The sequence below is a fragment of the Sorex fumeus genome, unplaced genomic scaffold, assembly GCF_029834395.1.
Source record: "Sorex fumeus unplaced genomic scaffold, SorFum_2.1 ptg000240l, whole genome shotgun sequence".
Classification (NCBI taxonomy): domain Eukaryota; kingdom Metazoa; phylum Chordata; class Mammalia; order Eulipotyphla; family Soricidae; genus Sorex; species Sorex fumeus.
In genome coordinates, this window is record NW_026606297.1 from 4,189,117 (window position 1) to 4,216,097 (window position 26,981).

Sequence of the window (26,981 nt, forward strand, 5' to 3'; positions counted from 1 at the left end):
GTTATTTCGAATTCTTCTCTCTGGTTTGTTTTGTTTTGGGGATCAAACCTGGCATCAGTAAGAATCGGTGCTCAATGATTATTCAAGGTGGTGCTCAGGGGACTGTATGATGCTAGGACTCCAACCTCGGTTGGCAGTGTGTCAGGTGAGCAACTTATTTGCTATACTATCTCTTCTTCCTAAACAGTGGTTTTGAAATTCTAAATTTCAAAATAAAATCTAAGCATTTTTTAATATGCCTGCATTTTGAGATTTTTTTAGATTTTTCATCTCAAAAACTACTTTCTATACTTACTCTTCAAATAGTTTCACTTGTTTCCTTGTGTACTGACTTATCTTTCCTTTTGTTACCTTCAGCCTAAGCTGTTAACATACACTGTTTTTCATTAATATTTACTCTAACTTGGCTTTTCATTTACAGATACTGTAATTTGGTCTTTCATTGATATAAACTGTCACTTTGTTTTTTCATTGATATGCATTTTGATGGGCTGGAGCGATAGCAGAGTGGGTAGGGCATTTGCCTTGCATGCAGCCAACCCGGGTTCAATTCCTCCACCCCTCTCAGAGAGCCTGGCAAGCTACAGGGAGTATCTCGCCCACACAACAAATCCTGGCAAGCTCCCCGTGGCGTATTCAATATGCCAAAACAGTAACAACAAGTCTCACAATTTGTTGTGAGACGTTACTGGTGCCTGCTTGAGCTGATCCATGAACAACAGTAGGATAGTGCGGTGCAGTGCATTTTGATCTCTAATTCTTAATTTAAGTGCTTGCTTCGGCAGCACATATACTAAAATTAGAACAATACAGAGAAGATTAGCATGGCCCCTGAGCAATGACAACATCAAATTCATGAAGCATTCCATATTTTTAAAATGCCTCAGTTAAACAAATCATTGCTGAAAAGTTTCCAGAGCTGGACAATGCAGCCATTCAGATTCAAGGAGCCCGAAGGGTGCCAGCTAAAAGGGACCCTAACCAAAACACTCTAATTTTTAATTTAATATTATATATGTATAATTCTTATTTTAAGTCTTCATATTCCTATTTAAATTCTAAATCAATACTATGCATTGTTCCTCACACTCGGTTTCCAATTTTCTCACTAAACTCTGTCTTCATTTGGTTGTGGTAGGGGGCCTCAGACACACAGGCAGCTGTGCTCAGGGATCATTCCAGATTTATGAGGTGCTGCAGGGAATAATTATGGGGACAACTGGGTTCAGGGGTGGGTCCCTGAGCCCCCGGCAGGGGTCCCTTGTCTTTCTGGCAATGACTCCTCCTTCTCTCCTCAGATGGCAGAGTGCAGTGTCTGTCACTATGCCTAAAGCTAAAACATCAGGGACCCTTGAGCAAGCTAATTGACACCAGCCTGGGAGAGGAAGAACCAGAACACCCTTTTTGACTGCTTGTTGGCTTGCATGGAAACCCCTGAAAGGTGTTCATCCTTTTTTCTCCCATTTCTCTTCAAGTATATAAGCCTACGCCTGACTGTAATAAAGTGAGTCTTCTTCCTGCAAAGGCTTCAGGAGCACATGTCTTGTCTTTGTCTATTTTGTCTTTCATATCCCTCCTCATACTCATTCTCCCTCTAAGCACTGTACTTCCCTGTCGGGATGGGGTGAGGGTGTTGGGAGACTGACACCACCAGCTCTCCCCCTGGGTCTATGGACCCAACATGTCAGAACAACAGTGATTGGCCAACCTGGAATCCATGGGGTCACCCATGTGCAAGGCAAGAGCCTTTAGCCCGTGTATTATCTCTGGCCCCGTATTTGCATTATTCATTTACCTTTCTTAGTGATGACATAGCTGTCATAAATTCTGCTAACTTATTTATGTGGGTTTTTCATTTTCCATTTGAGTAAAATTTAGTTTTATGGAAAATGTCTAACTATATGTTGTTTTGTGTGTGTGTGTGGGTAGGGCATGTTAAATACCTAAAATTATGCTTCCTGTCTCCCTGTGGCCAACATACTTAGGTCCATTATCTCCTCTCAGGATTTACAGGACATTAGCTGGCCAGTTTGTCACTTGTTCTGCAGATATACTTAAACCACAGCCACATGAATATATAAAGTAATGTCTCTTGGGGAAAAATCTTATAATTATTTCATGAACAGAATACATAAAATTCTGTAAACTCACATTATTCCAGAGTATGACATGGTCTTCACAAATATTTAAAACATAAATATATAAACTTTTCTGACTTCTTTACCCTCATCCTATCTTCACAGTCAACAGGGCAGGAAGTGCTAGTGATCCTTTGCAAATATGAGACTGTAAATGTCCCCTTGCTTAAAAGGTGACTTTGATAAGAATGTTTGGAACTTTATAGTGGGTGTTGTCAAGGACCAAAATAGAACTAATCTTTATGTAGTAAGTCAACTGTTTTCTGAATGACTGAAGAAAAGTTTTAGATCTACTCTACCTGGTCTATTCTCATTCACCTAAAGTCAATTTCCAATGTTTGTTATGTACTTAAATGCTAAGAAATATTGATCATTAAGAACCTTAAATTTATTTCCCTGTAGTTATAGTGATGTCTGTTTCAGTCTTGTCAACTTCTAGGTTTCTTTTGTAGAAAGGCAGGGGCGAGGGGGACATGGAGGAAATTATTCAGAAATATAAAAGGTCTATTAACACATGTCTGCTGCATAATAAAGAGAATTTTTGTTTCCATTTTTGTATCATTCCATTTTTGATTCCAGGTGATATTTTCTCTTACCTAGAAAAGTTTATTTTATTAGACCAATTATGATTTAAACCCTAAAAACACAATTCCCTTATTGATAACAGAAATCTGACTGATTAAGAAGCTCCAAGATCTTTATATGTTATGGAAAAATTATCACAATGAGAAATTAAACCAATATTTAGGAGTTCTGTTTTAATGTCAAAGGTCTAAAGGAATAAAAAAAAATTTTAAAAACAAGGACACTAAATCTATGTGGCCCGGGGGGCAGGGGTGGTGGTAACAGAAAGACAGCACATAAAAACTGCCCGACCCTTAATAAAAATAGTATGAAAAATAAATGCATGTGTGCTGTTTTCTCTTGTCCTTCTCCCCCACCCAGATTAAATAGGTCTGGTCAGTGAAAGGTAAGGAGTTACTTTCCAATTCTTTCTATGAGAGGATAAAAAGGAAAGACATGCTTGTTTAGATACACATATACTAAAAATCAGAACAGAGTAAACCTACCCACCCCAAGTGGGTACAGAAATTAGCAAAGTCCTCATTAAAAGGACACAATTTGTTGAGTAGTTCCATATATTCTAAAACGATAGCTGTTGATTCTGACTGACTAGTATACCTAGCAGGGAATCCAGTGAAATATTCTACACACAAAAACACACGCAAAAACTGTTATCAGGTATAGTAAACAAAGAAGTTCTTTAAAAAAATACACTGAGACTGGAGCAATAACACAGCGGGTAGGGCTTTTTCCTTGCACGCGGCTGACCCGGGTTCGATTCCCAGCATCCCATATGGTCCCCCGAGCATCACCAGGAGTAATTCCTGAGTGCAGAGCCAGGAGTAACCCCTGTGCATCGCCAGGTCTAACCCAAAAAGCAAAACAAACAAACAAACAAAAAAACCAAATACGCTGTAACTAGTGAATCAAGAAGAAAATAAAATTTTGGCTTCTTTTAGAACAGGGTGTAAGAATAGAAGCATTGGGAACATTTGCACAGTGATGGTGGTATGGAAAATAGTATGGAGTTTCCTCCATAAACTAAACATCAACGGGTGCAGCCCTAGATGAACCCCAAGACTGGGGTGACCCTGGTGATCTCTGGGCTATCAGGGGCCAGTCAATACCTACACCTCATCCTTGAGTCCTTGCAGTGAACCAATGACTGGTTGGCAGAGAAGTGAAAGGAGACCTGGGCCCTCCTGAGCACTGTTGGAAATCAGCCCCCCATCCCAGAAAAATTAAACACTGAATTATCAGGCTAATTATCAACAAATTTCTAGGTATACACTCAAAAGAATTGAAAGCAGAATATGTGCATATACCAATTATAATAGAAGTATTAATCATTACATTTAAAATGTGGACCCAGGTTCAATGGCAATTAAGTTAAATAATTGTCTTAGAATATAGCATAAAATTAGACCACAATTCTGACACATTTTAAAGCATGAATGAATCTTGAAACACAATATTGTATGATTCCAAATAAAATACTTAAATAGGAAATATCATAAAGAGGAAAAGTTTAATAGTAGCTATAAGATACAATGGGGAAGGAAGACAGGAAACACTAGTGTTTATTGGTCATATCACTTTAAGTTTGTAAACAAAAAGTTATTCTGGAGATGGATGGAGACGATGGTTGTACAACTATAAGATTGTTCATAAGGGTATAAACTGCATTCTTAAAATAGTTAATATGATTTATATATATCAATTTTACTGGAATAACAGTAGATAAGATTAAAATTTAATCAACCAACACCTGAATCAGCAGAAAGAGAGAATTAAAAAGTGATGCCACATCATTAGAATTATTAGCGCATACCTAATGATGGGAACAATCTAATTAAAATATTGAGGAATTTAATATTCCTACAGAAACTACAATTATAACTAAAAGTTAATTCTGTTATACTTTTCTGGATATGAATCTTAGACTAGTGGAAATAGGTGATGGAAATGCATTATTGATTTTTAGGTACCAAAGAATATTTTATATATTATTTTAGTCTTTGCTTTCTTCATTTGATTATCTGCGAATAGTATCTGCTATAATTTCCTTCTTGAGAACATTTGTTTTTTGCTCTCCCTATGTTATGAGGAAGGTATACTCAATAGTGCCCAGTTGGTACTCTCATTTTGGTGCCTGGAATTAGACCACGGTTTGCTGAAAATTAACTGCAGATATCCACATGCAAAGCAGGTACTCAGCCCCATTACCTTCTCTTAGAGCATTCTCTTAAATAAGTTTTTTCGTTTGCTTGTTTTTCCGGCCATATCCGGAAGTGCTCAGGACTCACTCTGGCTCCATGCTCAGGGATCACCTCTTGGGAGTTGCAGGGGGTTATGTGGAATGATGGGCATCAACCCCAGCTCAGCTGCATGCAAGACAAGCACGTTATCTACTGTACTGTCCTTTTAGCCCTTAGGTGAAGTTTTGTTTATTTTTTTATATTTAGCTTTTTGGGTCACACTCAGTGATGCTCAGAGTTTACTCCTGGCTCTGCGCTCAGGAAATACTTTTGGCGGTGCTCAGGTGACCATATGGGATGCCAAGGATTGAACTCAATTCGGCTGCATACAAGGCAAACGCCCCACCGATCCCTGAATAAAGTTTTAAAGAAAGCACTTCAATAGCTCTAGTGCATATTTTGATTTTCAAATTATGCGATTTGCTCAGTATAGAGCAAACAACATTTAATATATTTTTCTGAGCTCACCATAATTTCTCATACATGTTAGCCATTATTATTTCAAACAGCATTGTAATCCTAAATTTACACTAATGGTAAGCTGAAATATACTGAAGAAAAAATTGGTGGGAATATTAATAATGCAAATGCATCTTACTCATTGAAAGTAGTTCCATTTAATATACTTTTTCCACAGTATTGATACTTATATTGATACTAATTTTTTTTAGAAAACTTTTTTTTGCCTTTGTTTCAGTAAACTTAGTAGGATGAGTTTTATATTTACAATGAATGAGGTATGCTTTAGTATTTGGTGTTAGGAAAAGATTATAAATTGAAATTACATCATCTATTTAGAAAGATGATGCATTGCAGAGGTGCCATGCCATTTAAAATAGCAATAAAGACATGAAGAAGTAATTTTCAAGGAATTAGCCTCCAAATCAAAATGCAATTGTCCTTTTAGCTGATGTAGCTAAGTACAATAAATTTGAATATATAGAAAAGCTAAGAAATCAAAAATAGAAAGCTAAGAAATTCAAGGTATCAGAAGATGGCATTATCAACTCTAACATATGGAAGATAATTGAATAATATAACAAATGATTCACAGTCACGGTCCTCCCATTGTTCATCGATTTTTTTGATCAGGCCCAGTAACGTCTCCATTGTGAGACTTGTTGTTACTGTGTTTGGCATATTGAATACGTCACGGGGAGCTTTCCAGGCTTTTCCGTGTGGTTGAGATACTCTCCGTAGTTTGCCAGGCTCTCCGAGAGGGATGGAGGAATCGAACCCAGCTCAGCCAGGCCAGCAGCGTGCAAGGCAAATGCCCTACCACTGTGCTATCGCTCCAGCCCAACATAAATGATTAAATTTTAATATACAGTATTTCAAAACTGACTGCACTGTAACACTTTCCTCCCATTGTTCATCAATTTTCTTGAGGGGGCATCAGTAACATCTCCATTGTGAGACTTGTTACTGATTTTTGGCAGATCAAATACATCACGGGTAGCTTGCCAGGCTTTGCGGTGTGGGCAGAATACTCTCGGTAGCTTGCCGGGCTCTCCAAGAGGGGCAGAGGAATTGAACTCAGGTCGGCTGTGTGCAAGGCAAATGCTTACTACCTGCTATGCTATCGCTCTGACTCATTTTAAGACTGAATAAAGAACAAATTAGAAAATCCCAATAGACCAAAACATTAATGATATTATTTGCATTGGAATCAAAAGCCTGCCCCCCAAATTAAATCTCAGTACCTAGGGTGAAATCTACCTAATTTTCAATGAATAATTTATACTTCTTATCTAAATTTTCTACTAAAAATGATGAATAAATATTTCAGAATTATTTAAAGCCAACATTGCCATTATTTCAAAACCAGACATCACCCACACAAAATATAAATACCAATATTTCTAAGGAAGCATATACATGAATCATGAGCAAAATACTTGTAAAGCAAATGTAAAAATACATCAGTAAATAATAAATCACTACCATCAACTGAGATGTCAAAATGGCTCAACTTAAGAAATCTCTAATCATATCACACCATATAAATGAAAGGAAGGATAAAAATCATATGATCATCTCAGTAAATTAAAATTATTTGACTTGTTTACATATTCTTATGATTCTTATAATCTAATACCTCAACAAAAATGGTTTTGGAATTAATGATATCAAGATAACCAAGACTATCTGATAAACTCACGGCCAGCATGTTTCCCAGTGGAAAAAAATTAAAATTACACAAGATATTGAATCAGACAAGCTGTCCAATCTCACTCCAATAGTCAAGGTAATATTGGAAGTAACACAATGAGAAATGAGAACAAAATTTTTATGAAAGTAATCAAAAAATTGGAAAAAATCAATATGGTCTTTACTGATTGCACAAAAATATACATAGAAATCCCCAAAGACTATATAGCAAGAAGCTATTGTAATAAATATCAAGTAATAAATATCAAGTAATAAATATCAAGGGGATATAAGAGTTCAAACGCATGCAAGGATCTACCCAGCCGTGACCCCTAGCACCTTCTGAGCCTCACCATTGTGACCTTTTGACCTCTATGCCAGCCGGGATGGAGCAGCTTCAGGCCCCGAACTAAACCACCACCAAAAAAAAAAAAAGTAAAATAAATTTAATTTAAACTTGTATTGAATAGTATAAAATACTATGAAATATCCAAGGAAGTGAAAAATCTTTAGGCATAAGGCAATAAGAATTTCTTAGTAATAGAGGAAGACACGTTCTATCAAAAGAAATAGCGTGCTCATGGATTAACAGCATTAACAGAATTTAAATTTTGTAAGAGACCAGAGACCTGAGAACAGTGGTTAGGGTACTTGCACTGTCCACACCAACCTAGGTTTGATCCCCAGCAAATGGTTCCCAAAGCACTGCCAGGAGTGAGCCTTGTGCATAAAACAGGAATAAGTACTAAACAGACTATACGCTGTGCCGAAACCAAAATCAAACTCAAACAAAACAAAAACAGAAAAACACAACACTTGTTAATACTTCCCACTGCTGCCAATGAAACAGCTCAGCTTCAGGACTGATCTCAAAGGGATGCCAGCAGCTGAGTTTTTACAGGTTCACCAGAATGGCCAGGCCCATCACATCTCTGGAGCCTTAGAGGACAGGGGACGATGACGTCCTCTCCCTGCCAAAGGTCCAGTCTTCCACCCTCCACATCCACATCTGGTTCCTGCTGCTGTCAGTGATATGGTCTAGCTTCAGGACTGATCTCAGAGAGATGCTGGAGACACCAGTGGCAGACCAACTCAGCTCCAAGTTTCTTAAAGCCAGCACCTCCAAACTTCGCAGACCTGACAGGCCCGTAAGAGCACAGGCTATTAAAAGCGAAAATTGAATAGAAGCCCACTAAGCTCAGTGAGTAAAAAGAAAAACACAGAAGGCTCCATTCTAACTTAATACTTCAGTGACTCCTCTGGCCATGCCTTTTGCAACATCATTATGGGATATACGCCGTAACAAGCAGTATAAGAAAATATTTTCTGCCTGCTAATGCAGCAGGCTTGGGCAGTAGGTAGGAAACTGGAACACTGGTGGAGGGAAGGATATATTGGTTGTGGGACTGGGTGTTGGAATACTGTTGGAATAAGTTTTTCAGGGGAAACAACTGTGTTCTGACCAACTTTGTAAATCACAGTGTTTAAGTAAAGTTTCATACAAAAAATAAAATCAAAACAAAAGGGTTGGCAGCATTACCTAAAGAAGTATATAAATACAATAGAATGGTTCCAAACAGTGTTCTTGATAAAAATAGAACAAAGTAAAACTCCATTTGGGATTGAAAACATATGTCACATAGAAAATGCTACAGAAGAAAAAGATTAAGTAATGATTAAAGACTGCTTACTACAAATATATTATATAATGATGGTAATTAAAACAGTAATGAGCTAGAACAAAACTGACCCCACAGTCTGTTAGAATAGCGATCAGAGTGTGGAAATAAAACCATGTACATATGAATATGATTTAAATTTAAAATAATGGTACTGTGTGCATACAATGGAGCAGGAAAAGTCTTCAACAGAACTGCATAGTCAGATGAAAAGAGGTTGAAATAGACTGCTTTATAATACAACATACAACAATTAGTTAAAAATACATTCAATACTAACTTAGATATAAGATCTGAATCTATAGAATAAATAGAAGCAAACATGAGTAATACGCTCTTTGACATTAGTTTTTGGGTTGTATTTGTGTACTTCATTTTAATGACAGAAGAAACAAAAATAAGAATAACAAAATTGAATTGCATAAGACTGAAAAAATTGAAACGAAAGCTTGTGTCAAAAAAAAATGTCATTCCACTACAGAGGTCAAGCTATTGCATTTTGTGACCAAATAGGCAGATATAAATTTATTCATCATCTCTTATTATTAAGGTAGTCCAAATCAAAACAATAATTAGATATTACCATATCCCTGTGAAGAAAGTTATTCTTTATTCAAACATGGGAAACTAGGTTTGGAGATAATAAAAAATGAGGTAATTCTATGCCACTGTCAAGAAGGTAAATGTTATAGTTTTTAAGGAAAACATTATAGTGTTGCCTCAAAAGTTAAAAGTAGGAATTCTGTATGATGTAGTTACCTCACCTTTTGGTATCTATCTGTAAAATACAAAAACATTCTTTGAAAAAAGTTAAATATATATATGTATATATATATATATGTAAAGTAACATGTCTATGTTTCTATTGTTTAAAATGAACAGGGTTATTTTCAATCCCTGTTCAACTATTAGTAACACCAGTTTGTTTACAAAGGAGAAGGATAAATTGGGAGGTTGAATGGAAAAAAGCAGGTCAAAGGTCAGATTTGATTTTCAATACTGTTTGCCTGAACTGATAAAACCCGGCAGTGCATTATGTTAATAATACATGATTTATTGTATTTTTGAAAGTGAACAAAAACGGCTTGGAGATATAAAGAGAATGTGTAAATATAGTAAGCTAAAAGAGTTATACTGAGATAGGCAAACTGGACTACAAGACTAAAATGAACTTTTGTTACTAACGTTAAAAAGAAAACTTTTGTTTATAATATATAGAAAGATCCTCTCTCAGAGAACCTGGCAAGTTACCGAAAATATCTCCTCCACATGGCAAAGCCTGGCAAGGTGCCCATGGCATATTCGATATGCCAAACACAGTAATAAGTCTCACAATGTTACTGGGCCCGCTTGAGCAAATCGATGAACAATGGGAGGACAGTGACAGTCATATAGAAAGATGCATATATTTTAATCTGAATTCTATTCAATAATTAATTGCCAATATAACAAAACAAACCTAAAAGGATAATAGAAAAATCCAGTATTATAATGAGATATATTGCATACATCTCTAGAAAGCTAAAAACTAAAATGTGTTAAAACTATCAAATAGATGACATAATACATACTATTGAACTTAGTAGGCAGCAAAGCATGTAAATACAGAATCTATTGTATTTTAAAGTGTATCATATGAATGCTCATCTAAATACAATGCCTGATTATAGTTATATAAATTTTCAAAACATTTAGCAATACTTGTCTACAGTCAAAATAATATTTGGGGGAATGGTTTTGTAGGGCTCCCAAGGAGTGCTCAGGAGAGCTGATGCTCATCTTAGAAATTCTTGGCTAATTGAGTCAGAAGTAGAATGTTAGAACCTGAGGATATGGTGTTTCTACATGTGTTTCTGGGAATTACCCACAGTGCTCTAAAAGTTCTGGGGCTAGTCTTAAGCAATTAGGGGGATCATTATTAAGTGTCAAGAATCAAACTAGGGCCACCTGCATGCAAGACGATTACCATAAGCCCTGTACTATCTTTCTGGCCCCATATATCATTTTAAAAACTTATTAAAGTGACTCTAACTTGCTTTTAAGGAAACTATTGACTCCACATTTTGAAGAACATTTTCTGTTTCTTTTACTTAAACCTTAAATAAAATATCATTGCTGAATATAATATGTAACATTTAGATTGGTTTTCATGAAAATATAAATATATTAGAAAACTGGCATTTTCTCTATAATATTTTGCTCTGAAAATAAAAATAATTAACAATTTTCATCCCTGTTGTTTTGTGCTTACTACCTTTAAAATGTACATGAACCAGGAAATAACTGTATTTTCAGCAGTGGAAAACACTGCCATCTATTGAACTATTAATCATTGATCTTCCCAGGACAGATTCAGACCCTAAGTAGGCTGTACAGAAGCTGTAACACTTAAAATTTGACAAATATTTCAAGTTGATGGAGATGTTTCTAAGGTAAGCAAGTAAATCTTTCTTCTTCATTGTGCCATGTAGTGCATTTTTCTGTTCATAATTAGTTGTTTACCAGAAATTTTCTCAAAATATAATTGCTGTCACTTAGGACAAAAATTTGTTTTATGAAACTTTATGCAAGATACTGAACTTATATGTATATGCTTTATATAGGAAATATCTGTCAGTGCATTTTTCTCTCTCAAAAAACAAAATAATGTCAATAAAATACCATTAATATCATTAAAAGCAGAATCATAAATACAAACAATCTTAAGTAGAGTAGATTAAATATCAGGCATTCTTTGTATCATTTGAGTAAGTAAGAAATCGTGTGCTTTTATGATATATATCATATATATATGATATATATATAATTATATATATTATATATATCATCCCCTCTCGGAGAGCCCGGCAAGCTACCGAGAGTATTCGATATGCCAGACACAGTAACAACAAAGTCTTCAATGGAGACGTTACTGGGCCCGCTCGAGCAAATCAATGATCAACGGGAGGGCCTTTACTTTTTTTAATATATATCACACATATGATATAATATATCATATATCACATATTATATATGATATAATATATTATTATATATAATGTATATAATAATATATATATATATATTTTTTGCTCTTTTGGGTCACACCTGGCAATGCACAGGGGTTACTTCTGGCTCATGCACTCAGGAATTACTCCCAGTGGTATTCAGGGGACCATATGTGATGCTGTGAATTGAACCACAGTCGGCCACGTGCAAGGCAAACACCCTACCCGTTCTGCTATTGCTCCAGCTCTTGTTTGCTTTTTATATGGAATATCACTCAGCGGTGTCCAGAGCTTACACCTGGTTCTGTGCTTAGGGATCATTCCTGACAGTGTTCAGGGCAACATGTGTGGTGTCAGGGATCCAATCTGAGTTAGCCATATGCAGGGAAAGTGTCTTCACCCCTTGACTATCCATCCAAACCCTTACTGTGAGTCTTACAATTACCGTCCACCCTAGCATTTCCCTGCCCATACGTAAGCACTACCTGGAATTCAACTATAGCAGTTCTCATTCTGCATGCCTCCCTACAGCTTCTATGATATTGTCAAACAGTCTCTATCAGCCTGGACCACTATGCCCCTAATTTTCTATGTCACTGCATTTGCAACTCCACAGAGAAGGTAACGCAATTTCTTTGTGAAATTCACTTTCTAGTTCTCACTCACCAAAAGCTGAGACACTTTAGCGTACAGTGACAGCCTTAAATTAAAATATAATAAGATGCAACAACGTGAGTCACTTTCACGGGCATTAGCAAATTAATAGAAGAAAGGGGGCTAAGAACACTTTCTGGGAATGTTTTTGCAAAGCGTTGTGTGATGGATGTTTATACCGGAGTCAATAACAGCTTTGGTGTGAAAAAGACAGCTTCTCTCAGCTAAAGAGAGAGGATTTCAGAACTGCCAAGGCGTTACATGAAAAAGAGTAATGGAATCATTTGGTAACTGACAATGATTTTCCTCCAATATCAATCGCGTGTAGATTTGTACCTTTTATGGTACTTAGGAAGGCAAGTCTCCTGAAGTATCACTTTTTTTGTCTAAGCAGTTACAAAAGTTTCTCACATTAAATAGATATCATCAAGTTCATTATATAGTCATGTGCACACATATGTATATTATTATATGTTTATATGGGTTGGAATGGGTAGGGAGTTTCCCTTGTGCAGAGCTGAGCTGGGTTCGATTCTTCTGCCCTTTTTGGAGAGCCTGGCAAGCTACCGAGAGTACCTCACCCGCACGGCAAAGTCTGGCAAGCTACCCGTGACATATTGGATATGCCAAACACAATAACGACAAGTGTCACAATAGAGACGTTACTGGGCCCACTCGAGAAAACCGATGAACAACGGGAGGGCAATGGCAGTGACAGATATTCATATATATACATATATATATGAATATAATTGTTTTGGGGGCCAAAATGTGGGTCACACCAGTGGTATTAAGTTCCTACTTATTTCGTGCACTCATGAATTACTTCTTAGCAAAAAGACTGAGAAACTATAGAAATTACTTCTGGAGGTGCAAAGGGGATCAAGTAGGATGCCAAAAATCAAACATGGGCTAGACATGCACAAGCCAAGTGCTTTTTCCACTGTACTATCTCTTCAGCTCACATATGCATTATTATATGCACCTGTATACCTACATATGCATAAAAGATCTTATAATGTTATGGGTAAATAAAGGATGTGTTACTTCATGTCAAATTGACCAACACATCCTTCTTAAAGCCTCAGTCATTCTGAAAGCATCTATGTTTTTATGAAATCTTGTCCAAATAAAATAAAGAATCTTTCAAAAATCCAGTTTTAGGTTATGTGTGTTTACCACCTTCAGCCAAAAAAAAAAAAACACTAAGTGCATTTGGAAGTGTAATGTGATTGACACCTGCCGGTCATGTTATGTAAACTGCTATGGAAGAAAGACAAAGAAGCTTCCATTAGAAACAATAACCCACCCAGACACTATAGATTAATTCTTTTTTCTTGTCAGGACAGCAGTTGTTTTACTATAAACTGATGCTTCATGGATAATACTTGATTAGTCAAAATAATAAATCACAGATAATTTTTTCTATATTCATCAGAGCCCCAATTTCCTGCTGATTTCTAAAATCATTTTAATGGACTTATTATGGAGAGGAGGGTGAGTGAATGTGACACATTTGTAGCATTTTCAGCATTTATTGATCCCCAAATGCTTATATTTGAGATTAAGGAATGATATTGAGATTATATTAACAGAACAAGTAATGGAGTGGAGGAAGAGTCTGTCTAAACAAAGATTCATGATAATAAAGTTGTGTTCCGTTAGGTTTTGCATTGTCACATATTATGCTTTTAAAATATTTGAGATTCATTTTCTTCATTATGTGAAAAATAGTCATGGCAATATGTACACACAGGGATGTAGTATCAAATAAGCGAAACATGAATACAAAAATTCTTCATCATTTATAGAATGGTTTATTAGTAAATTATATCTCTTACTTTAATGTGGGCTAACCAGTGTCATATAATTTTTTCAAATATACTTTTTTCATATAGTCACAACCATGAAAATGGACCAGGACACATAGTCATATCTTTGAAACCAATACTTAAGGTTTTTTTGAGGTGTCAGAGAAAGAGTTCAGTGGTTAGAGCGCTTGCCTTGCACAAAGCTGACCCAGGTTCAATCCCAGATACCCCATCTGATCTTCTTAGCAACAACAGGAGTGACCACTATATGTGCAGGGAGAGGAGTCAGCCCTGAGCATAGCTGGGTGTGACTATGTCCCCCAAAGTAAAAAGAAATAAATTGTATAAAATGATAAACCTGCCATGCTTACTCCCTAACAAAGTGCTTTTGATAATGAGAGTAAAACAGAGATTTAGATTCGACTCATATGACTCACTCATTTAATACTCATTTCTCAAGGATTCATCGGAAAACTTGAGTTCACAAAAACAATCCAAGCCAGCCTTAATTCTGCTAATCCTTCATCAAAATTCTGAGAAGTTATGTCTTGGCCTTTAAACAAAGGGATATGAATACAGAGAATTCTAAGCTGACTTAAGAAGATAAAAATGTCCCTCGGCTTACGGAACAGGTTTTATATTATAGAAGACAGGTTTGAGTACTTTGAACACAACATTGAGAGATAAAGGTGTGGAAAGCATTTTACGCCAGCTTGTGAAGAGCTGTTATTAACACACCACAGTATCAGTTAGCTTCTAAGCATGATGTGTAGAGAAGAAAATAGAGTTTGTACACAGTTAAAATTATTCTATATAAAGTTATACATAGTTTTTGCCATATTATTATGAGTAATAATAAGAATTATTTGCTTGGATGTAACATGATTAGATGTATTCATTTTACATACTGGAAATGACCAAGGTTGCTTATATCACAACTTATACCTTTTCTCTCTAAGTGTATAGCTGGTTTGTATTCGTCTAAAGGATCGGATAGTACATGGAGAACCCCCATAGTAGAGTACCTGTTCTGCTCTGGAGGGGTATGTGCTTCAGTGCATGTATGCTTGTGTGCGAGACTGATAGATAGAAAAAGAAAAGCAACGAGATGCCAGCATGCATGGTAGCACTGCAAGGTAGCACTCTCCCACTCTCCTCCCATTGTTCATCAATTTGCTCAAGCAGGCACCAGGAACGTTTCACAACAGACTGTGAGATTTGTTGTTACTGTTTTTGGCATATTGAATATGTCACTAGTAGCTTGCCAGGCTTTGCTGGGTGGGCATCGAGATACTATTGGTACTTTGTCGGGCTCTCCAAGAGGGGTGGAGGAATTTGAACCCCTACCCACTGTGCCATTACTCCAGCCCAGCATGCATGGTGGTATGAAGGATTTTAAAAATACAAGACAAAGAGGACATGAACATTTATTTATATGACAACACCGTACAAAAAGAGAAGTGGAATACTTCCATGGACACCTTTGTAAAACACAACTTCAGCAAATGCAGGCTATAACTGCTTAGTACCTCTATATCATTTTTAGTATTTTACTGTGATGTCAAGTGATGTGCTAACCTTCAACTCAGTGACAGCTCTCTACTAGGATCAGAAGACATAGGTGCAGAAATTTCTTTAGCATTATTTAATGAAAGGAATTGAGGGCTGGAGAATAATACAGTGGAAAGACACTTGCAATGCAAGTAGTCAACCCCTGTTCAAACCCCTAGTATCCCTGTGTCACCAGGCATGCTCCCTAACCACAGAGCCCTGAGCTGTGCTGACTGTGGCCCAGATACACACAACAAAAAAGTAATATATATTTTTAAAAGGACCTTCTGTAGAATGGGAGATAGTACAAATATTAAAGCACTTGCTTTGACTAGGCCTCTCCGGTTTGATGGCCCCGTTCCACGCTAGTACTGCATATGAACCCCTGAGCTCTGCAAGGAGGGATCCCTGAGCGGAGATAGGAGTTAGCCCCAAGAATCACTAAGCATGCCCTTAAAACCAAATATAGAAAAGGAAATAAAAAGCGAACACCATATTGAGAAAACTAAAATTAGGTATTGACGGTAAGTGTCACAGAGCATTCTCTATCAAAGAACTTCTCTTGCATAAGTGAATAATGAAAACCAGGATTCTAGGAAATTGATACGTACTCTGAGGAAAGCGTGGAGGGTTGTCATTGACGTCAGTCAGGGTGATGTTCACTGTGGTGGACCCGGAAAGGCCTCCAACTTGTCCAGCCATGTCTTTGGCTTGAATGACCACTGAGTAGTGTTCTCTGGCTTCTCTGTCCATGTTATGTAAGGCAGTTCGAATAACTCCTGCAACCAAATACAACAAAACTGTTTTACATACACATCATGAGAAGTTTCATAGATTGTTATTTTTTAAAGAAATAAATTCTTAGTAAATATTTTTTTGAGTCAGGTAGATGAGATAAATATTGTCTTTAGAGTGTGTTCAAATGACCTCATTGGAGTGTATGGCTTATAGTCTCAAGTTTCCAGTCATTCTATAAGTGGCAAATGAAAGTTGCCCATTGCTTGTAGGGCCTTGTGGCGGGTGCCCCATGGAGGGTGTCCCAGAGCCCAAACTTGGGGCTTGAGGAAGGTTGCTTTGCGTTCTTCACAAGTATCAGCTGAGTTGACTGGAATAGGGGTTCGTTTTTCTCTTGCAGAAAATATACATAACTTCTAATAGGGCTTGCAAAGTCTGATGATGTAAAGTGAAGGGGTGTGGGCATTTGAACAAAGATCACAAAGATTGGAATTTTAACATTAATCAAGATGAAGAAGCCATTTTGTCAGAAATTAAACGCAATAAGCATTATTTTTAAGCATTTATAAGCAAAATTATGTGATAGGACTAATTCAAAATTAACACAAACGGTCATTTTCATGAATTAATATTTAGGGTTAAGAGTAAAATCAAAATTTATATCCTTCATGCATATATGCATGTAGCTCTGTATGGCAAAATTAAAAGTCTAAAACATATATTCAGGCACAATTTTTCAATGGGCTATGAACTGCCATAAAATTGTCTCGATAAAATATGATAAAATATGTGATAAAATATGATAAAATTGATAAAATGTGTCTTTCTGTAAATGGACCATAATATAGGTACATATTCTGATATATGCATACATTTGCATTGCATATCATAGCACTTGGCACTGTCCTCCCATTATTCATCAATTTGCTCGAGGGGGCTCAGTAACATCTCCGTTGTGAGACTTGTTGTTGTTGTGTTTGGCATATCAAATACGTCACAGGTAACTTGCCAGGCTTTGCCAGACTTTGACAGGCTTTGCCATGCGGGCGAAATACTCTCGGTAGCTTGCCGGGCTCTCTGAGAGGGGCTGAGGAATCAAACGCGGCTGGGCTGGGCAGGCGGCTTGCAAGACAAACGTCCTACTGCTGTGCTATCACTCTAGCCCATTGTATATCATAAATACTATAAACGTATTTGCTACTTTAAACATTGATCCATTCTTAACAACCACCATTTTTTGGTAATAAATATTTTCTCCATGTCACTTTGGGAAAATACATCATACATTCAATTGAAAATACGCGTCAGGGGTGAGGAAACTTCAGGGAGTAAGGTGTTTTCTGTACCTTCTGCATCAAGTGCTTGCTGTACCTAGCATCAAGTCTAGCTCTCCTGCACATTGCTAGGGGTCACTCCTGAGAAATGAGCCAAGGGTAGTCCACAGTGCTGGTGTGTGTGTACCAACTCCCACAAACAACCAAATAAAAACAAGCAACATACTTTATTATTAGTAGTAAAATTCATGGAATAATAACAATTACAATTGCTAACTGCAGAATTTAACAAACACGATTATAGACACTATATGAAACTGAGAGAAAATAAAAAATCTTGAAATTATGAAGAATTATTTTAGAAGTATTTTGAATATGGAATTATGAACCACATTTACAAAAAAGCTGAATTGATTGTACGTGTAATGGCTTTGAAAGGAGAACCTCAGGCACTGAAAGAAAAAGAGCCTATAACTTTCAAAATTTGAAGATATATAGTTGAGGGGATTTAGGAAAACTTTCCTGAAGCTAAATAGAAGTGAAAATCATTTATATCCAAGGAAATTATAATAATATTATAATAAATGATACCTCTATTTCATGCATATGAATAAGCCTCAAGCATCCTTATTAAAAAGAACAATGTTTTATCACATTGATAATTATATAAAAGGGAATTCAATATATAAAGTAACGAACAAGCCAAGGATTTGTGAAAATATTTTATGAGACTTTTGGACAAATCCAAGATAATGTTTTACAATGAAGTCATTAAAGTGCTATTTCACAGGGTATCAATATGTAAAAATCAAATCAATCAGGATAAGTGAATTACAGATACCTCTTAGATAATTTGTATGTCATTCAGTTAAAAGGATCATAAAATGTTATATAATTTAAATGCTATTCAGTGAAAAGTATCATACGTAATTTCTAGAACAGACTTTGATAAGTTTATTGCATTGACATATTTTCTCCATTTCTTTTTACAGTTACTTCCAACTCAAAATGGAATGAATCTTGTCAGATGCATTTGCTTAAGGAAAGAAAAGAGACTTTCCAGATTTGACAAGCAGAGCTCACAAACAATTGTTCAGGGATCCACTTAAACATTCCCTAATTCTCCAGAGACTAGGGGCTTACATGTGCTTAGCTCTGACCTCCCCTGTGGCCATCAGAGTAACTGGGGAACTTATAGTCAAATTGCCATGGCAACATGATCCCAGTGTACAATAATCTCTTTATAACACCTCTCCCGGATGCTTGTACATGGGGTGGCCGCAAGCACAATGGATGCAGCACCATTTTCCCCCTTTCTAAGCAATTTATTTTTAGAGCAGTAAAATTAAAAAGAAAGTACAGAGTTACATGGGCAGTTTCATGCCTGCTAAGTACATTCACCACTTACAAACACTCCCTTTCTCAACAACCCCTCCACTGGACACAGTTCTGGGAAACTGTATTTATTACAACTGATGCATATGCATTGACCATTATTATCTAACACCATCACTAGCAATGAGTTTCATTATTCTTTACTCATAATAACTCCTTGACTGATTTTTTTCTAATCTCAAGATGTTCTTAATTAAAATGAGTTTATTTTTATTTTCTCTCATGATATCACTATTGTGTCTATACAAGCATGTATTAAAATCTACAGTTAACCATTTTAATTGTTCTATTGCACTAGATAAGTGCATAATACATGTTTTTTATATATATATTTACTACTATAGCAACACAGAGAATAGTTGAAGTGCCCTAAAATGTCTCTGTTCTGTCTATTCATCCCTCCCTTGCCTCTTACAACAGCTCATATTTTTATAGCATGCCTTTTCTTGCTGTTTCAGAATGTCATATAATTGGAATTAGATCGGTTTCTTCACATAGGAAGAAGTGTTCTAAGATATATAGTGATATCCAAGGACCCTTCCTGCCTATGCTTTTATTTCTAACTCTAACATTCCCTGATCTGAATGGATTTCTACATTTACACACAGAGGCAATTATTGATTCCAAAGATGGGAGATTAGGAATAAAACCACTCTAAGCTTTGGAGTGTTTAGGGAAGTTTTGAGTACATGTCAAACTTCAACTCCACTGGGTCCAGATTAAAAATCTCAATTCAGGTAAGCTTCTGAAGTTGACTTTTTTTTTGCAATAAAATTGTCCTGGAGGAACCCACTTTATTTCTTATTTTTTTTAATTTTAGTTTATTTATCTACTTATTTATTTATTTAGCTCTAAACAGATTTTTATTATGAAAGTAAAAATTAAAAATTGCAACACTAGGTCAACCCATTAAATATATATTGGTTCTTGAAATCTCATAATCAGAATTCCACTGATTTAGATGTTTTACTTACAATATGGTGCTTCTTTGATGATAAACAATTTCATATTGTTCTGTGCCAAGACTCTGCACCAGAATGTGAGGCAGATGAGAGCCCTCCCCGCCTCAAGGGACCCAGTCCTGGCAGCCGACTTCCACTACCTAACCACTGCCACACTCCAGGCCACTTTCCAGACCACATTATAAGACACTTCCTACCCGTTTTCCCCTGTTACTGCACCATAGCTGATGGAGTTCAGACAGTAGACAACAATTAATAGAGAAAAATATATAAATATATGCCTCTAGGAGAACCCAGAAAGCTATTGAGAGTATCCTGCCTGCATGGCCAGAGCCTGGCAAGCTCCCCGTGGCATAACTGATATGCCAAATACAGTAACAACAACAGGTCTCATTCCCTTGACCCTAAAAGACGCTCCAATTGTTGGGAAAAGACAAGTAAGAAGAGGCTGCTAAAATCTCAGGGCTGGGAGGAATAGAGACGTTACTGGCGCCCGCTCGAGCAATTAGATGATCAATTGGATGACAGTGATACAGTGATTTTAAAAATATTTTTTAATGAATCATGGTGAGACTCAATTATAGACTCAACAAACTTTCATGATGACATTTCAGTCATACAGTGATCGAGTACCCGTCCCTCTAGGAGTGCCCATTCTCCAACACCAATGTTCCCAGTAATCCTCCCACCACCCCCCTCGTCCTCCCCCTACCCACCGCCTTTGTGGCAGGCTCATTCCCTTTTACTCTCTCTCTCCTTTTGGGTGCTATGGTTTATATGGCTGACTCAATATTTGATCAGAAGTAGTTTACCAGGCTCCTACAATGGAAGTTCCTTTGGTTCTACTTAAACTTGTGTATCTCTCTAACTGGCAGGTTGTGGCTGATTTCTTTCTACCACTCCAGTTGCCCCCAGGTTTTTCTTTTTGTTCTTTATTTTCTTTTTCAAGACTTGACTCGTTATCATTTATGTCTTAAAGTTACCACTACATCCAGGAAACCCAAATATCTCCCTGGGGCATGACTTGTACTCTGAAGAAGGCATTTAAGTAATAAACTCTTTTCTTCTGTTAAATTTCCTTAAGGTTTGTTTGCCAAAGGGCTTCTTTCAATCCTAACAGGAACTACTAAGGATCACTTAGTCCTAGTAGTGATTTTAATGTGGGGATGCCTGTGGCTTTTGTAGCCCCAGACGCTATCCATCAAGTAGCACTAGTGCAAAACAGTGTATTTGCCAGATATTACACTAGGAGTCTACAAAGTGAAGCCAACTAACATGCACTTCTCTTTTAAGAGTCAAAGACTGTTTTTCCTGAGGTTTTTGCAGGGTGTCGTTCTGTAGACAAACAGAAATTTATAGATATTGCTCTGACAGGTTTTTGTATTTTTCAACTATTGTTCCCGTAAGGTTTGCCTTATAAGGTTTGCCTTATATGTAAGGTTGCAACATGGCAACCAGCTGATAAGATAACACATTCCTGGAATCAAAGGCTACCCTTCCCCTTGCACAGAAGGCAGGGCTTGTGGACCACCTGACTTCAGGAAGCTACCAGGTTGCATTCCACACTTCCGCACATCAAGCCCTACAGGTAACAGAAGACCAGACCAAAGCACCTGCCCCACTGGTCTCTGTTTCCATTTCCCACCCAAGACAACTTAAAATCCCTCTTAGCCTTTCCTAGGGTGCGGCTCTTCCCCAGCCTTGCCAGAGGTTGGTCGGGTCCACTCAGGAGTGCACCCCAATAAACTTCTATTCTTTCACTATACTCATCTCTAACCCTCTATCTTACTAGGTAAGGTCTCTGACCTATCAATTCCTAAGTTAATTTTTTATTTGTTTGTTTGTTTGTTTTGGGGTCACACCCGGCAATGCACAGGGGTTACCCCTGGCTCTACACTCAGGAATTTCTCCTGGTAGTGCTCAGGGGACCATAGGGGATGCTGGGAATCGAACCTGGGTTGGTTGCATGCAAGGCAAATGCCCTAGCCGCTGTGCTATCCCTCCAGCCCCTCTAAGTTAATGTTTTTGTAATGGAAAATTTTTTTTCTCTGGCCCCAGTCCTTGTTAACTTTTCAAATTGTCACAATCCATCAAGACACAGAATGGAAAATACCTTGCACATTAGGATTCTGATAAAAAAAAATTCAAGAAAGACATCACAGCCTCAAGTTCAAGAAGACTTATTTGTACAGTCGTTTGTACAAAAAACTTCATCCTGCTTTGTAGCACTGTAGCACTGTCATCCCATTGTTCATCGATTTGATAGAGTGGGCATCAGTAACATCTCCATTGTGAGACTTGTTGCTACTGTTTTTGGCATATAGAATACGCCACGGGGAGCTTTCCAGGCTCTCCCAGAGGGATGGAGGAATCAAACCTGGGTTGGCTGTGTCTAAGACAAACGGCCTTACAGCTGTGCTATATCGCTCCAGGTCCCCAACATGTCACATTATATCTAGGAATAAGAAAGGAATTAAGGGCATATGTGAATTAATATCTTTTATTTCCATATTAACCATAGTTCAAGATATCAACTTTGTGGTCTACTCACAGCAACTTGAAACCTAAGAAATCTCTTGCCAATTTTACCTCTTCAGTCCTTGTCAATTTTAATGTAACTTTATTTTTTAAACGTAAAAGATTATTCGTTGAGATACATGAGAGCAAAGATAATACAAGATAATTTGACATTTCTACTATACAGAATAAACTTTTGGTGAACATTCTCCCATAATCTTTATATATATAGCGCAGTGGTAGGGAGTTTGCCTCCCATGCAGCCAGCCCAGCCGAGCCGGATTCAATTCCTCCACCCCTCTCAGCGAGCCTGGCAAGCTACCGAGAGTATCTCGCCTGCACGGCAAAGCCTGGCAAGCTACCTGTTATGTATTCGATATGCCAAACACAGTAACAACAAGTCCCACAATGGAAACATTACTGTGCCCGCTCAAGCAAATCAATGAACACTGGGAGGACCATGACCGTGATCGTGATATATACATACATGCAAATGTACAGACAGACATTCCACAGACATACATGAATGATTAAAATTCTACCTTATGTATCTTGCTATGTGTCACCATGCAAATGGATACAAGAGATGCTTTCAGGTTTACTTATGCAAAGTGGCTTAGTCAATCAAATACTGAGGCCTCCACTTCCCCATTCCTTCCTACAAGTCATTCTAGATTCTAGTCTTTCCTCCAAAAGAAGGGCTGGGAGCATCGATGATTTGATTGACATTCCTGTCCCACTGGCTAGATAATGCATCTTTACCCTTTAATTAAAAAAGAATGTTATATGTGTGTGGGGGGGAGTAATTTTTATTTCTTTTTATGATTTTAAAAAGCCCACTTTTAGACAATGGGGCTATATCATTTTGCACTGCCACCAGGAGCATACTGAAGAATTTCCTAGTGTACCACATAGTAGCATTTGTTGCGGTCAGTGTTTCAGATTTAAACTACTGTATTGTGTGTACAGTAACTCTTAAAATTTTATTAAATTTCCCTAATGGCAGTTGATATTGAAGATTTTTTCTATGCATATTTGCCACTCATATGTCTATGTGGTAAAGATATCTGTAAAGATACTTTGCCTGTTTAAACAGCTTATTTTCTTTTTGATTTATAAGCTTACAGTCCTTTATCAGATGGATTTACTTATATTTTTCTCAGGGCAAAACGTATTTTCCTATTCACTTGAGAGTGTCTTTCACAGTGTAGATTTTTAAAAAATAATTTTGAGGGCCATCTTATCAAATATTTCTTTTTGACTGACGATTTTGTAAGCTACCTAGACACTGACATGTCTAAAGCCATCTTGATATCTCTTAGGAATTTCAGTTTTATGCTTAGATTAATCTCTGATATCCATTTTGAGCTCCATATTTTTGTTAAGGATATAATTTCTAGTTCATTAAACATTTTATTTAGATGTCCTTTTGTTCCAACAGCACCATTTTAAAATAGCACCTTTTTTCCCTCTATTTTATCATACTTACTTTCTACAAAAATTAGTTAACTATGTGCAAAGTCTCTTTCTGGGTCCTTGACTATATTCCATTAGAGCATTTACTTAATATTTCATCACCATACACATTGCCTCGATATAATTGTGTAGTGAGTCAAGTTTTTATGATATCAGCCATCCAATTTTATTCTTCTTCAAGTTGAGTGATCTTTGGAGGACCTTTTTGTCTATATGAGTAAATGTCAGAATCCATTAGTCATCATCTAGAGAAGAACTTGCTTGTCTTCTGATAATTCATTGATTCTACAGGTAAAGTTTTGAAGGACAGCTATGCTAGCAGTACTTATTTATCATTAATGGATATGTCATAACTATTTATTAATTTTAAAAGTTTCTCATTAATTTAATGACTTTACCATATAGTTTTCATAAGTAAAGTAAGTAAGTAAAGGCCCTCCCGTTGATCATCGATTTGCTCGAGCGGGCCCAGTAACGTCTCCATTGGAGACTTTGTTGTTACTGTGTCTGGCATATCGAATACTCTCGGTAGCTTGCAGGGCTCTCCGAGAGGGGCGGAGGAATCGAATAAAATACACACCTAAGTATGCTTTAAACATTCTTTGCTTACAGTGAAAGACTTTTTATATATAAACTTTGCAATATGAAATTGTGCTGTAATTCCTGACTGGTTCCAAAATGTTTTATTGTTGTTTATTCATTTGAAATTATTCATAGAAAATGTTACCTGTGAACAAATCAACATACTGCCCCCAATAGTAGTTGTTTATTTTTTGAAAATTGGGATGTACTATTTTTTAGCTAAAGAGACTTGTGGAATTTTTTTTTCTTTTTGGGTCACAGCGGGCAATACATTGGGGTTGCTCCTAGCTCTGCACTCAGGAATTACTCCTGGCGGTACTCAGGGAACCTTATGGGATGCTGGGAATCGAACCCAGGTCAGCCGCATGCAAGGCAAACACCCTACCTGCTGTGCTATTGCTCCAGCCCCAATTTGTGGAATTTTTAAGGTGTGTATTGTCTCTGTTTCAAATTATTTTTCAGTAAAAATACATGGAAAATGTCACAAGTACATTTATTTTATTCTTCAATTGTCTTTCAACTGGCTGCTAAAATTTAAATGTGAATGTAAAAACATACATCCTTTACATCATTAGGGTTCAAATCCTTAATATACTACAAATTATCTAAAACAGATGGATCCCAGATGGATTACAAGAAAACAAGTGTTTTCTTCCAAAATTGTAGCAGTTTTCAAATATTCCCAATGCTTCATCCTTGTTCTGAAGTAAATTTTATTCCTGTGCTGCAAGTGGCCTCATTATTATCATTTTAATTCATCATATTTATCGAGTGGATAATTTAACCATCATTGTAAAAATGATTAAGAATACATTTTAAAAAATGTATATAAGTGACAGAGAAATAGTGCTGGGAGAGGTCTAATGCTTGCCCTGTCCATAGTCAACCTCAGTTTTATTTCTGCACCACATATAGTTCCCAAAACAGTGTCAAGAGACATCCCTAAAATAATCCCTGAGCACTGCCAGCTGTGGCACCAAAACAAACAAATGAGATATAAGACAATTGTTAAGTTCTCTGGGCAAAATTGCTTAGACATTGGTTTCCCACAACAATTTCCAGGTTATTCCTATTCTTGCTTAATATTAACCATGCAGTTTCATTCTGAATCCTGCAACAGATTGAGTGATGAAATTTTCACTCACTTCATTTACAGAATTTTCTAGAGATTTCCAAACTTAATTGTGATTATACATTATCTTGAGATCTATTTATTTAATCGATTAAACTATCTATCCCGTCTATCGATCTAAGTTTTTTAGTGTCAGAACCTGAATTTTCATACATTCAAGATATGTACCCTACCACTAAGCACCTTTAAATCTCTGTATAGAGTCTGTATTGATGGTGCAGCAGCTAGGGTGTTTGCCTTGCACATAGCCAACCAGGTTTCAGACCCCATCACCCCATTCGGTCCTCAGGGCCTGCCAGGAGTCTCCACTTAAGCATCAACTCTGCCCTGAGTACAGAGGAGAATTAAGCCCAGAGAACCACTGGGTGTAATCCAAAAACCAAATCGGAAAAAAGAGAAAAAAATGGGAAGGAAAGAAGGAAGGAAGGAAGGAAGGAAGGAAGGAAGGAAGGAAGGAAGGAAGGAAGGAAGGGAGGGAGGGAGGGAGGGAGGGAGGGAGGGAGAAAGAAAGGAAGGGAGGGAGAAAGGAAGGGAGAAATGGAGGGAGAAAAGAAGGAAAAGAGAATGGGAAGGAGGGAGGGATAAGGAAGGGAGGAAGGAAGAAAGGGAGGGAGGGAGGGAGGGAGGGAGGGAGAAGACAGAAAGCAAACAAGCAAGAAAGAAAGAGAGAGAGGAAAGAGAAAGAGAGAAAGGAAGGAAGGAAGGAAGGAAGGAAGGAAGGAAGGAAGGAAGGAAGGAAGGAAGGAAGGAAGGAAGAAAGGAAAAAAGACATCTCTTTACAGAGGAAATTCCTGAAATTCAGACTCTAACTGGCATGGTTAATACTTTGAAGTGTTTCTTGACTACTGATAACTCTAGTCACCTACTGTATTGATGGTACTGATACTGAGTATCCTAAATGTATTGGCTCAAATAACTGAGGATGATTTGTCACAAATTTCAGACTTATAAGATAAAGATGCTAGCTGGCTTGCTTTGTGATGGGAACTCTTTTGGACAGTGTGAGGATAATCTATCACTTTAACTTCCTACTGACTTTCTTTAGTTCATTCAGAGCATATGCAGGGGTTTCAACTTGGGAATACACAGAAAGGATAATAAATATCATAGGCAAT

At 37.1% G+C, this 26,981-nt stretch overlaps 1 protein-coding gene and 1 non-coding gene across 4 annotated transcripts in view; one reads left to right on the top strand and one right to left on the bottom strand.

Moving 5' to 3' along the window:
* CDH18 (cadherin 18) overlaps positions 1 to 26,981 on the bottom strand; it is a 784,408-nt gene that overhangs the window by 108,578 nt on the left and 648,849 nt on the right. For all 3 annotated transcript variants that reach the window (XM_056108952.1, XM_056108953.1, XM_056108951.1), the window contains exon 5: positions 16,405 to 16,572. In XM_056108952.1, the coding sequence (XP_055964927.1) occupies positions 16,405 to 16,572 (168 nt within the window). The remainder of the gene's footprint in view (positions 1 to 16,404; positions 16,573 to 26,981) is intronic.
* Positions 770 to 875, top strand: LOC130018193 (U6 spliceosomal RNA). The gene has a single exon (XR_008791498.1). It is a non-coding gene; the product is annotated as a U6 spliceosomal RNA (small nuclear RNA).